This window comes from Parus major, chromosome 2, assembly GCF_001522545.3.
Source record: "Parus major isolate Abel chromosome 2, Parus_major1.1, whole genome shotgun sequence".
NCBI classification, from domain to species: domain Eukaryota; kingdom Metazoa; phylum Chordata; class Aves; order Passeriformes; family Paridae; genus Parus; species Parus major.
The window spans coordinates 7,362,841-7,376,712 of record NC_031769.1 but is presented as its reverse complement, the minus strand read 5'-3'; the positions used below and the strand labels follow the sequence as shown (position 1 = coordinate 7,376,712).

General features: G+C 41.9%; 1 protein-coding gene across 1 annotated transcript in view; it reads left to right on the top strand.

Annotated features, from left to right (window-relative positions):
* Nucleotides 1-3,027, top strand: part of PAXIP1 (PAX interacting protein 1) — a 29,761-nt gene extending 26,734 nt beyond the window's left edge. The window contains exons 18-21 of the mRNA XM_015619508.3: nucleotides 877-1,011; nucleotides 1,096-1,171; nucleotides 1,725-1,785; nucleotides 2,245-3,027. Of these exons, the coding sequence (XP_015474994.1) occupies nucleotides 877-1,011; nucleotides 1,096-1,171; nucleotides 1,725-1,785; nucleotides 2,245-2,260 (288 nt within the window). The 3' untranslated portion in view covers nucleotides 2,261-3,027. The remainder of the gene's footprint in view (nucleotides 1-876; nucleotides 1,012-1,095; nucleotides 1,172-1,724; nucleotides 1,786-2,244) is intronic.
* The last annotated feature ends 10,845 nt before the right edge of the window (nucleotides 3,028-13,872 follow it).

The following is a 13,872-nucleotide window of genomic DNA, read 5'->3' as shown; positions in this document are numbered from 1 at the left end:
CTTGGAAAAAGCCACTTACGGCAGGGATGCTATTTTCTTTATTTTCTCTTTTCTTTTTTTACACCAGCTTCATAGTCAGAGCATTTGCCCATAAAAATGGGAGTCTGAGAATGAGTTTGCCCTTCAGCCTCAGGGAGTTTTAGTGTGAATCTCCCTGGAGACTGCACTTTACACCAGGCTGTTTGCTAGGATGGTGCAAGATGTTTTCATGCCTCTGGTTAAAATTACATTACAGTGCAGAGAGGTATCTGGAGATCTGAGTTGCTAAAGATTCTTCTGCCTAATTGAATTATAGACTTTATGGAGGTAAACCACCTAAACCAGGTATTTTTTCAACCTCTAATGAATAAGAATCTATGTCTTCTGTTATCTCTAAATGCTACATTTTGCTCTCAGTTTTGCAGATTGAATAGCAAAGTGTTTTCTGGTTTTTATTCCCAGCTGATAAATAGAGATAATCTACTTGGTGATCTGATCACCTGTCTTGGTCAAGTAGCAGAATAATTTTTGTCAGGAAGTAATAAATTGGGTGTTAATTAAAAAGTAAAAGTTCTTTTTTAACATTTGAGATGTCCCTGTGCTCAGAGGTGAGGAGCATTGTTCTTAGGTGTCTTACCAAGCTGCAGTTGTTACTTTACAGGTGTGGAAATAGGCACACCTGGACTGTTCATATTTATCACAATTGTGGATTCGTCCCCTCCAGGGGAAACATCAACAGTATTTTAAGGACAACTCATCAACTGATAATTCTGTATCCATAAGCCCAACCTCAGCTTACAAAGCCTGTCCTGTTGTATAGAGGAAGTGTCACATGACATTAGAACTTCATGTGTTGCAGAAACATAATAATGCTTGTTCTTCCTTTTCTCATTTTAGGGAAAATATTTTTACATTACACCCGGAATTTGTCCCAGTCTTTCCACCATGAAAGCTATTGTGGAGTGTGCAGGAGGAAAAGTATTGTCTAAACAGCCTTCCTTTCGAAAACTCATGGAGCATAAGCAGAATAAAGTGTGTTGAGTGTTACTTTCTAAAATTTATTTATAATACCTTACCATGTTCTTCTAAGCTTACCATTACTTTCTTTCTTTTTAGAGTTTGCCAGAAATAATCTTGATTTCCTGTGAAAATGACCTTCATTTGTGTAGGGAATATTTTGCACGAGGCATAGGTATGTATAAGCTTTTTTTGCAATTGAACAGTATAGCTGCTACTTGGATTATTTTTTTTTTCTATTTCCCAATTATTATTTAAGAAACAGATCTTTTAAAGCTTTCAGATACTAATAGAGGAATACATGGACTGTCCTGCAAACCATGGAGAAATCCAAGCCAGCTGTTTGCTTGATATAGCTAATAGTTAATTTTTAGGCAGATCACCATACAATTTTTTAATTTAGCAACAACATCAGTGTGTTACCAATACTATTCTCATCTTAAATTCAAAGCACAGCCCTGTTCCAGCTACTAAGAAGAAAATTAGCTGAAACCAGGTTACCATCTCAGTATTCATCAAGTGAGTTAGGGGTTTTCACTTTAGTTATTTTTACTTTAGTGTAGAGCCCCAGGAAGTGCTGTGTTTTGTAACAGTGTCAGGTGTGAGGGCTGATGGTAGGGCTCTGGTGGTGGTGACCACAAAGGCCCAGAACAGCCCCTCCTGACACCTGCAGAAAGAGGCAGAAATTCTCTGAAGGGTGTGAACTGTATGAATTTTTCTATTTCCAGATGTCCACAATGCTGAGTTTGTCCTGACTGGAGTGCTTACTCAAACACTGGATTATGAATCATATCCTTTTTGTGCAAAGACATTCTGCTGCTTGGGGGAGTATGGCTTACTAAAAGTTTAGGAACTAATTAATTGTAATTTTTTAGGATATGTAATGTTTACGTACTAGGAGGGTAGTTTAACACCCAAGAAAGTAGCTTAAATTCAACATGGAATTACTTCTTGATGGGAAATACTTTGAGGGAGTAAGAAGGCAGGGTGGATGCAAAGGAGTAGTAAATAGTAGAATAAATTAGTAAATAGAATATTGGGCAATGGGAAAAGAAGTTGCCCCTAAGGGAAATATGTGGCACAAGATACTTTCAGATGATGAAAACAACGTTTTACTGAAGATTATAGATCATGTTTGATAAATGCAGTGGAGGGACCAGTAAGGCCTTTGTGTCTTTATGCATTTTTTTTTATAGAACTCGTATTTTGCTGTCATTTCTTACAGTTGTTCTTTCTTAACAAGCTTACATATAAATTTACTTGATGGATAGTAAAATGCCTTACTGCTCCGGAATCCTTGGAGCATTATATCTTGCTATTCAGCCATTGTACAAAGCAACTAGAACTTCCTGTGGATGCTGTTTTCCAGCTGTTTTCCTAGGGATGATGAGCAGTTTAAAGCAGGAAAGCAAAAATAAACTGCATCTTTTTTAGGATGTGTAATTTTATTATGCTAAAACATAATTTACTATGTTTTGTATTATACTAGCATTTTAAAAGAGCCCACTTTAGGTATCATGATGAGCCCATTTTTAAGCATTTTAAAATAAATTATGGTACTTCAGCCAAAAGTGTAATTTGGATGTAAAAATAAAAGGGCTTGCTATCTATTAAATTATGGATGTTGAAGATGAAAATGTTTTGTACTTTATTTTTATTTCTTATACTCTATTTTCTTTTATATTGATATTTTGCCCACATTTGAAATAAATGTACTTTTAAATGTTTTACTCTATATTTTAGTGGTCGTTCATTTTTTTGAATACTGTGCAACAATAGCACTCTGGTAAGAGTAAATTACTCAAATCTTTTTCCAAGCAATGTGAAATTATTTTAAACTTATTTTACCAGGTATGTTTTAATATATGAATCCCAGTGCTTTAAAGGGAAATTGTTGTAAATGTATATATGTGTTTTTACTGAAGCAGAAAAGCAGTTTGAAGGAGAAACTATAACCCTGCATATTCCACTGTTGTGATAACTTTTTGTTTGTATAGTGAGTTTTACTAAATAAATACTAAAAAAACAGTCTTCCGAATCTATATTCAGTTGTATTTCCTAAAACACACACAGTTCTAATAATCTGATTTGACCATTTTTATCAGTTTAGATTCCAGCAGATGAAAAAGTGATCCTAAAAGCTTTTCTTTTCTTTCTGATCAGCAAGACAATTCAGCTGTGATGCTGTACAGACAAGTGAGTATCTGCACTCCCCCATCAGGGCAATTACTGATTTCAAATCTCTTTTGTGCTTTGGCTTAAAGTGTAAATCCAGCTGGTGCTTGGATTTACTGATTCTGCTGCCTTAGTTGAACAAAGTGCTTAAGTGAATGACAAATTGCTGCTGTAAGAACACAGTGGTAGTAAATGTCAAGATGAGTGAGGTCCCACAGAGGTCACTGTGTGCCTGTTGCCTTTTATTGCTGGCTCTGGTTCCTCAGCTGTATCCGAGTCCTGACCTGCTTCTGTGCTTGGCTTTTCTTTTGGGAGCAATAGGGGGCTAGGTGAGGATCACAGGAATGGTAACATTTCTACCAGCATGTCTTTTGATAATATGGCAAAGTGGGATAAATGAGAATGTTGCACTTTGGTCAGGATGATTTTAAATGAATGAAAGGTTAAAAAGGTGTGGTAAGGATGGGAGGAAATGGTACCTTTTCACAAATGCCATTTACTTCTGTCAGAGTTCTGTGTTTATTCTTAGTGTGATGTTCAGCTCTGAGTTACAGCTTCCTTTCTCAGTTATGAGACAGGTGAAGGAAAAATCTGTAATGTGGAGACCTAAAGTTGGAAACTGATTATATGATTTTATGCTTTAACTTTTAAAAATAGTAAAAAAAAAGGAGGGACTGCAGTGGGAGTTAATTGTTAGTTGATGAGTTTTGGTAAAATAAGTTAAATTGTTCAAACGTGGACCTGGCAAGTCTGGTCTTCCTGTCAGTGGAGGGAGAGAACATCTCTGAAACCTGACTCAAAGCCCTGCAGAGACACATATCTCAATAGTTCAACAAAGTAGTTTAGTTAATCTTAGTAAACACAGAAAATAAAAAAAGGTAATCCCACCCTAAAGAATGTTGTAATACATTGCATGAATACTGTTTTTTACTGGAGAAATAAATGCACCTTTTCTCCCACTTAAGAATGTAATACTGAAATTATCTAAATCTGTGTTAATCTCTTTGAATGAGGAGATTTTCTTCATTGTACTTGTTACCAAGTGGCAGGAAGATTTTTTTGAGTGCCTTTTCCTTTAAAACAATGATCAGTTGTTGCAGCTTTTGAGTGCTTGGCAGTTTTGTGGTTCACAGAACTTGAATGCATGTTGTGTACCTGTCATGCATTCAGCAAGTCTTCTGCCCACCTTCCCAACGATGTGTTGTCCGACCAAGTGTAAATGCTGCTTTTAGAGAGACACACACGTGTCAGGAGTCAGCTCAGTTGTGCACAAAAGCAGACTCAAGGCACGTGGCATTGCTCCAGTGAGTCCTGGAAGCTCAAGAGACCTGCTCCAGGAGCTTGGTGCAAGATGAGAGCCTCGCTGAGGGAGAGGCAGAGGGAAAACAGGTTTGGATGTGTTGGTGCTTTCAGCCTCAGCAGCATAGACTGCTCCACTCCATAGCTCATTTCTGCTCCCACCCTTTTGCAGGATTGGCTTTTTCCACTGTGAAGCAGTGTTGAGGATATGTAATTCCTTTGCCAAAAACTGTTAAGACATGTGAGTGCAATAGCATCTGCAAGGTAAATGTCCTTACGAAAACTATCCAAAGTGCTGTCAGATACTGCATAGAGAAGCTTGAGGAAAACCAAATGTGATCATGGAACAAATGAACCCCATGGGAAACGTGAGTGGTAATGCATCTGTTTCATCATCAGTGGAGACAGTGTGTTTATTTAGCCAACATACAAGTATGACTGATTTGATTAACCTTTCAATTAGAGTGAAAAACACAACCTGCCAAGAAACAGTCTTTCAAGGACCACGGGAGCTGTCCAGAGCCAGCTGGCTAGCACAGATGTTCCTGTGTGTGTGATTAGTGACAGAGAAAAGGAATGATGGAGTATTCTGCTTCAGCATTGCTGTTATGAACATGCTTTTGCCTTAGTGGAAGGTTGTAATACTTAAGTGTCCATTTGATCCTATCCTCTGTATCGGGGGAAAAAAAAGTACCTTTTCATGTTGTCGCAAAAGATTCATAATACAAACTACAAAACTTGTGTTCTATAGAAAACCTGTTTGATAAAGTAAATATTTAAAGGTAAATGTAGAACACATCTAATAGCAAAGACATTCCATGAGTTAGGGATGTTGGAAGTCAAGCACACGTGGTCTCCACTTGCTGCTGTGCAGCTTTCTTTGCTGTGAGTCATCAAGTAGAATTGTGGAACAGATTTGCAGGAATACAGAAATGTGGAAGACCTCTGGAGCTTAAGTGCCCAGTATCTCAAAGGATGGAGGTGCCACAACCTCTGTGGGCATTTGGTTTCTGTATTTAGCTACCCTCAAGAAGATAAATGATCTTTGTATTTAGTCTGAAAATCCATTGTTCCACAAGGGGCTGGTGCTGCTTGTTTTATCCCCAAACTCCCCCCAGCAGAATCTGGCTCTTACCTTTTTGTGAAGCTCAAGAGGCTCCTCCCAAGGGTCCAGCGTGGTTGAGAAGCTTCCTCAGTGGGACAGAGGAGCTTTCCCTGGAGGGCTGAGCCCTCAGGAGATGAGCTTTTCAAAGGGAATTTTAACCTGCACAGGCTGTATGCATGCAATCTTGAAGAGTGAGGGATGCTTGGGAAAATTACTCCCACCTTCACCAAGAGGGTAAATTTTTCTCCTTTTCTTCCAAATACACTGTCCTTGAGCAGTGTTTTGTCAGAAGGAGACCATGCTGGGTCTGCCAGGGAGGAAACATCAGTAACAGGGAGTACTCCAGATCAGACACAGCTCTGAGTGGGTTTGTCCTTGTAGCAAGCTACACCAAAAAGAAAAAGAGTATTTTAAGCTTAAGAAACCAAATTTTATTAGTATGTCAACCAAAGGACTTTTAAATGAGGCAGCTCTATCAAAGAGAGGGAACAGAAGTTTCCCTCCCCTGTCTTTATAGGAGAGATCCTCAGTTAATTCCATTTAACTTGGAGTTTTGTGGGCAATTACACAGCCCTTTCTTGTGACAGGAATTGTCTCCTTACAGATGCTGCAAACATCTTAATAAGCAAATGGACATCCTCACCATTTTAATGGCTTTTGGGATTTGATACTTGATAAACTCACAGCTTTTTATTGACAATAACTCTATCATACAGTCCCTTCCAGACTTTGTGAGAGAAGATGGAGAAATGTCTGCCAGAAAAAAAAAGTATTTGAACTCTATTTGTGAGGGCTAGATTAACCCCTGGGGCCCAAAAGAGTGGAGCCCACCAGCCTTCCAAAGACCTGGCTGGAGCAGAGGGAAGGAAGAGGAGCTCTGTGATAAGAGGAGGCAAAGTCAGTCAGCCTTTCCCAAAAGAGTCTTTTGACAAAAAATATGTACTTCAAAGCAGCTCAGAATTTTCTATGTTTTGTTAAAGCAATGAAATATTTTCAGAGGAGAAAGGGAGAGAGGAGTGTGATTTTTCATGTGACAATTGTGGCTTCCAGCCCAGCATGGAGAGAGGCAGACTGGAGCCACCAGACCAGCCTGGAGGAATCTGAATTGCAGATGAGTCAGGGCCATGACAGATGTGACATGAACCAGTTTTGTTGTGTCTGCAGTGAGTTCTGCTGCTCACCTGGGAAAGTGCATCCCCAGAGCCCTTCACTGGTGACTCACCAGCCTGCAAACCTGGAGGTTGCTGTAGCTGCACAGATCCTGCAGACAGGTGCAGGTTTGTGGAGAGACTGCAGAGCTGTCTGAAATGCACTGGAAGAAAAAGGGAGGGATCAAAACACAGGCACATCCTTCCTCTTCCAGCATCCTTTGGCTGAGGGGCAGTGCAGTTACAGCTCACATCACCTGAGGGGAGAACTCAGAGGAGCTGTGGTCCAAGGCATATTTCAGTCACCTCTCCAGAAATGTTTCAAACACAACAAACCCCTGCAACTCTACCTCCCCCATCCCTGCCAAAGCCAGCACCTTGCTTCTCGTTCAGTGTGTTGGTCAGTCCAGTGCTTCCTACTCTCACATTTCACACTGCTTTTGCCCCTTGCTCCTCTTCCCTCTGCCTGGAGAAGGCTGCAGCAGCCATGAATTTAACTTTCCAGACTCTAGCTGCTGCTGGGCTCTAGACTTCTTTCCTGGCCTTCCCAGTGCCACCTTCTTTCTGACAGCACCCAGCACAGTGTAAAAGCTACCCAACATATTAAAAGTGCTACTTAGGGCATTAAGAGCAATATACTTTGTGTCCTTGGCCTCTGAGCAGTCTCCAACCCCTCCAGGCTGCTGTCTGCAGCATGAGCAGCAGCTCATTTCCATCTGTGCTCTTCAACGTGGCTGTTCCTCACGTGAACATGGGGTCACAGCAGGGCTCTGGAGTGGAAATTTCCCCTCTTACCATCACAAGAAGTTCTGTATTGTGACTTTCATTTCTACTTCCACAGAACAGACGATAAAATAAAGTCCAGTTATTAAAGAATAATCTCTCTTCATAGTAGAAAAATGTAAAATGCTTTATAATGAGAGAGACTATATCCCTAGAAGAGATGATGAAAGTGGCTAAGCTCTGAGCAATGTGTGCACCTGGAGGAAAGGTTCTGTGATTGGAAACTCATCTATTTTATCTGGTGACATCATCTGATTAGGTGACATCATCCCTCTCAGCACAGGGCGAGCTGGGGGCTGTGCGAAGCCCTGGGAGCATCAGTCACTCATCAGCGAAAGAACAAACCCTGCCCGGGGGCTGGAGCTGCTGTGCCTCTCTCTGAGATCATTTTGAATGATGAACTATTTATAGAGCCATTTTAAACCCCATTCTCACATGGAAGTGAGACACAGGGGCTTTCTGAGAACCAAGAAAGTTATAAGAGCTAAATGAAACTCTGAACTCAATGGCAAGGACAAGGTAATGCAGGAGATGTGATGGGAGCTGAGCATCCCCTGTGGATGGAGTCTTGCTTGCTTTGAAAGATGCAGGGATAATAGCAATCAAGAGTGGAAACTTAGATGTGTATAAGAGACAGGGACAAGGTAATGCAGGAGATGTGATGGGAGCTGAGCATCCCCTGTGGATGGAGTCTTGCTTGCTTTGAAAGATGCAGGGATAATAGCAATCAAGAGTGGAAACTACATGTTAGTGCCTATGAAGAGTGGAAGAAAATGTACCCTGCCCAAAAAATGGGGTGTGTGTGTGTGTAATTTTGTAAAGATAGGAGCCTCTGGGAGCTGACAAATTAGTAATTTTTTCCATTTAAATTGAAGTATATTGCAAGAAACTTGATTTTGATGAAACTAGTTTGGGGCTTTTTGACTAGGAAGGCAAAATGAATTATTAAAGTATCAAATAATAAAGTAACTGATATAAAACTAATTGAGAAAATGAAACAGAAAGAAAATACATGCTCAGTATGGGGAAACTGAAATGGGAATTCTCATTTCCAGTTTTGCAGCCACAGCACTTCATAACTGCTGAAACACTGAGTTGTGCAGTTTATCCAACCTCTGAACAAACAGAGGAAACAAGGAGAGAAACTTCTGAAGTTTATCTTTTCCTCAAGCATCACATGAGGCAGAAGTGCTGACTTACCTCCTCCTCCTTGTAGCACCTCTTAACAACATGAGCACATCATGCACTCTTCAGGGCAGTTCAGGCATTTATTCAGCTGATCTAACTGATGTTATTAATTGTTTCACCTTCAGTTAAAGACCTCCAGAATTCATCACCCTCCCTCCACACACAAGCTGCAAACAGCCATGGAGCCCTTACTGAGCACAGGTGAAGTTTCTGTCCTAAGCATCCTCTAAGGGGTAAGAAAACAGAGGGGCAGAAGTGGAAGGAGATGTCCTTCACAGGACTGTCAGGAAAATTACAGGTTTGATAGCACCATCCCATAAAATTTTTAAGCTCAGCATGGGAAATATAGAGGCAGGAACAGCTCTGTTTTTTACCTATAAAGATTTAAATCAGTTTCTTCTCCTTTGAGAAATGACCATACCAAACACCAGCTGGCACTGGGTGATATTTCATAGTGGAAAAAACACGATTCCTGGGCTTCTCTGCTTCTCAAATTTGGAAATTACAAAGGAACTTGAAGGAGCTGTTGCAGCCAGTGCTGCTTTGCTTTACTATTTTTCTGCAGAAAGTCTGGTTTGCTTTGCTGTGATGAGTGTGGCTCCCTGGATTTTCAGGGAAACAATAATATGCCTTTGTGCCCTATGGAGAGAATTCAATACATCAGCAAAAATGAGTTGCTCGCTCTGGGTTTTGCCCTTTAGCTGCTGAATCTAGTGAAGAAAGTCCAGGTAATGGATTTTCCCTGGGGAATGAAAACATGTGTTTAACGTGAAGCATGGGAGTAGCTGTACTGACCTCTTGTGATTATCACCAAATTTACACCCACCCCTGAAGCACCAGAGCTGGAGTTACCCAGACCAGACCCAGCCTGAAACGAGCAACCACAGCCACCTGCTCCCAGTCTCCTGCATTAACTCCACTCACTAGTCCCAATTAATTTTTACCCATCATGGCAATTTTTTTCCAAAATGTGAATTTTGTGGCTGCAAATGCACAGAGCCAGACCCCTTGGTTTCATTGCTGACTTCTCTTGCAATTCTGTGCTCTGCCAGTCCTGGTTTCAGCAAGGATGAAAACTCATCCTAGTGACTTAACAACTTTTGCCCCACTTCTGCATTCTATAAAATGCACAGGACATGCAACTGCTTTAATGTGACAGAGAATCTGTGTGACAGTGCCAGTTATTGTGTCTGCATAGAAAGAAATATTGATGAAAGGAAGAAGGAAATACAGCCTTATCAGTGTAGCCTGTTCCTGTTCTGCAAGTCCTGAATGAGTGTTTGCCACCTGTTCCTTTTCCAAACACATTCCTGGGATCTGAAAAGGACACCTCCATCACCTGCACCTTCTGGGGGAGGGATAAAGTACCAATCAACACACATGTGGCAAAGATTTCCATCATAATCAGTACTTGCAGCTCCTGCACAAATAGGCACTGATGGACCCTTTTAAAAACAGGTGGTAATGAGCAGAGGCAAGAAAGTCATCAAGTACATGTCCCAGGCACACCAGAGTGGTGTTTTCTCAGCAAAATGGGCTGCAGTCTCAGGGTCCTGTGCCTTCTGACAGGGAAAACTGGATCATTTGTGCTTTGTGGTCCTGGCAAGGGCAAGGACCTTCTAGAATGAGGGTGGGAGCTGCAGCACATCTGTTGTCTACACCCCACCTCTCCTCCCAGCTGTGCTCCTCTGGTTTGGCTCGGTGTTCCTCATGCACAAGTGTGGCCAAACGCTCTGTGAAAGGCAGCACGGAGCTCAAGAGGGTTTTCTTTAGGACATCATGGAAATAAGTGCTTGGAGGAACTGGATTGTGTCATGGAATTACTCTGGCATGGCTGTAATGAGTCTGCTAACACTGGTTTGTTTTGTTTGTTGATTTTCTTGGGCTCTGCAGCCTGGCAGATCCCTGTGTTCTTGCGGTTCACCTCCTGCATCATTTTTGGGGTGAATTGAAAGCTGGTGAGAGGCAAGCCCTTTACAGACAGGTTTTTAACAGATTTACTGTTAAAATATCCACAATCACAACAACTTTAAGTGTGTGATGTTTGCTCCACACAAGTGTCCCTCCTGTAAGAACATGTTTATTTAATACTAATGAGCATGAAGCATTTATCTAATGCTGCATATTTAACTGTGGAGACATTTGTGTGCTGAGTCTCCCAAATAGGCCTCCTTGTCTCTCCTGTTTGATTTCACCTGATGTACAGCTTTTGAGCACAAACCCAAGACATTAATGATGGAGAAATCACAGCAAAGTTCCTCTGGACCCTTTGTCCTCTCTGTTGATTTGGCAGCATCACAGAAGAGACGTGGTCTGTGCAAAGACCTCTGAATTATGTGTATCTCTTGAGTAATGTGAACACCAGCACTTGCTATTGCCACCCCAGAGAGCTGGGGGTCCAGCACAATTTGAGATTTAGGACACTTAAAACAGATTTTTTGCCATCTAATTTTGAAAGGCTTACACTTTGAGCATATTTCCAAGCTTTTCTCATCAGCCACAGGTACAGAAGCATATTTTTATATAAGATTTATATGCAGATTTTGCAAATAACAGAATGGTTTGAGTTGGGACCAGGTTGCTCCAAGCCACATCCAACCTGAGCTTGAACAGCCCCAAGGATGGGTCACAGGAGAGCCCCAGCAGGTCCAGGTCTTGTGCTGGGAGCCCCAGAGCTGGATCAGCACTGCAGGTGGGATCTTACCACAGCAGAGCAGAGAGGGAGAATCCCCTCCTCAACACGCTGCTTGTGATGCAGCCCAGGATGTGCTGACTTTCTGGGCTGCCAGTGCACATTGCCAGGTCATGTCCAATCTTTCATTCCCCTCCCTGTGCCCAGGTCCTTCCTGGCAGAACTGCTCTCAGTCCCTTCACTGGTTCTGGATGTTGGAGTCTGAGGCACAGAGTGTGCCCTCATCTCTGATACCAAGCTCTGACATCCAAGAAAACACTATGAAAATAACTGTTAAAGTTAAATAGAAAAAGCTAAAAGTGTGTGTAGATTAGAGGGTTTTCTTAAGTCACTAGGTGAAAAAGTTAGAGTTTAAACTGATTTAGTAAACAGAAGACAAAATAGAAAGTTTAAGGTGTTGTCTCTTTTCCTTCTTCTTTCTTCTTCATTTTCTTCTAGAGATTTTTAGGTAGAAGTAGGTAATTGGATAGAGAATGCCGCAGTGCAGCATACAGGTGTTGAGTCATTAGGTAATTAAGAAAAATAATTTACATGTCTATTGTTAATTAGGTAAGAATAAGTATAAAGAGACTGCGTAGTTCGAGGCCATTTTGTGCTTTTCAAGCCAAAGTGAGCCATGCAATGGTGAGCTGAATTTGTGCAAAAAGGTCTGAGGAAGGCCTGCCAAGTATTTTAATTATATATGAATAAACACAAAAAACAAGAAGCAAACGAAACTTTGAAGAATCTTTCCTAAAACAGAACTGAGATAAGGGAGACTCCTTGTGAAGGAGTATCCCAAAGATCTCAGCCCTGAAGAAACCAAAAACCCACAGCAAGAAGTAATCAAGCAATGCAACAAGTAGTAGTAGTAGTAGTAATAGAATACTGTATTGGTTCTGGGGCTTTCCAGGCTCAGGAGCAGGACCCTGCCCTTGGTGACTCCAGGAGCTGACAATGGCAGTGCCACCCAAGGCACAGTGAGTGCAGAGCTGCCAGCTCTTGTGATCTGCTCATAGTTCCAGGGCAAAAGGAGAGCTTTGAAAGCCGCCCCTGTGTACTGAGCTGTCACACAGGGCACTGAGCTCTTTATAACACACAGAACGCGGGATCATGATGGAAATTGAGTACTTAAGAAAAAAAAAAATAAAATCCTGTTGTGCCCTGGGTATGGAATACCTAATCAAAGGATGTTTATTGCTCGGCTCTAGGCTGCTAATTTGCTTTGATTTAGAATTTATAAAGATAATTGCGGATGTGTGCATCTGCGTAGGTGGCTGTGAAAAGCCTTTTCTCTCTGTTTAATAAGCAGCACATTAATATGGACTGCCTTCATTTGACTTCCCTTTTCCAGTACAATTGATTTCAGTCCCCTTGTTAGAGGAGGAGATGGAGCCAGGGAAGGCCATGTGCTCCCACCAGAGATGTGGGAGATGGGGAGCTGAGGAGCAGCCTCCTCTCACGGATCTGGGGGGTTCCCCTTGCCCTAGAGGAACCCTCAGGGTAAAAGTAGGGACAGATGCTCACACTTCACAGCTCTGATCTTAATATTCTTGGTGGCACTTTGTGAAAGCCACTCAAACATATTTACCCTGGTTTATTGTTATTAAAAGCGGAATGAGCTGAAAGTTGGAGTAGATGTGGTGTCAACATAAAATGGAAGATTATTCCTGTTTACCAGGACACTTTTCTTTGGGCCTAATTCCTACCTTCAGATGGTCCAAGGGATGAATCCCTGCTCCCATCTGCCCTGGTGCTGTTGCTGACCCTTTGCAGCCTGTCACAGAATCAGACAGTGTCCAGGCTGGGCTGGGGCACAGCTGGAGTGCAGCTCAGCCACTCCTTTTTTGCTGTTTATTTCACTCAAGAATGACTCCATAGATCACCTTGCCTCCACCTCCATCCAGCCAAGGCTCCCTCCCAGGCACCAGCACCTACCTGGCAGGTACCTGTGGTTTTTGAGTCTAATTAATCAGATCTGTTTTAAAGGTGAGGGACCAAAGATAATACGAGCTCATGTGTCTGGGAGCCTTCATGCTGGGCTGGTCAGCCTGGCCCTTCAGTACCCACATCTGGAAGAAAACAGTAACTACAGACATGAAAGTGGAATAAAGATGAACAAAGATGACAACTTGATGGCTGCTCTTGGCAGCAACTTCTCCCCCACACATAAATCAAAAATAAATCACCCATAAGTCATGGCAGAGGGGCTGGAGCAGCACTGCTGGGGTGGGAGTGCACTGGTTGTGTTGCTGCAATAATCCAGAGTGGAGCTCAGGCAATTCTGCTTCTGTGTGTGCTGAGAGCAAAGCAGATGTGGTAAAGAACATCCTGGATGTTCTGTGACCTTTGTCTGCCCTCTCCTTCCCCTGCCAACACGAATTTTCAAGGGTCCATACAGTCACTGCTGCCACCTCAAATGGGCTTAATCACATACAGAAACATGTATTAAAATTCAGAGATCTCCCTCCTTCTGATGTTTCTTGCAAAGAGAGAGGAATTAGTGT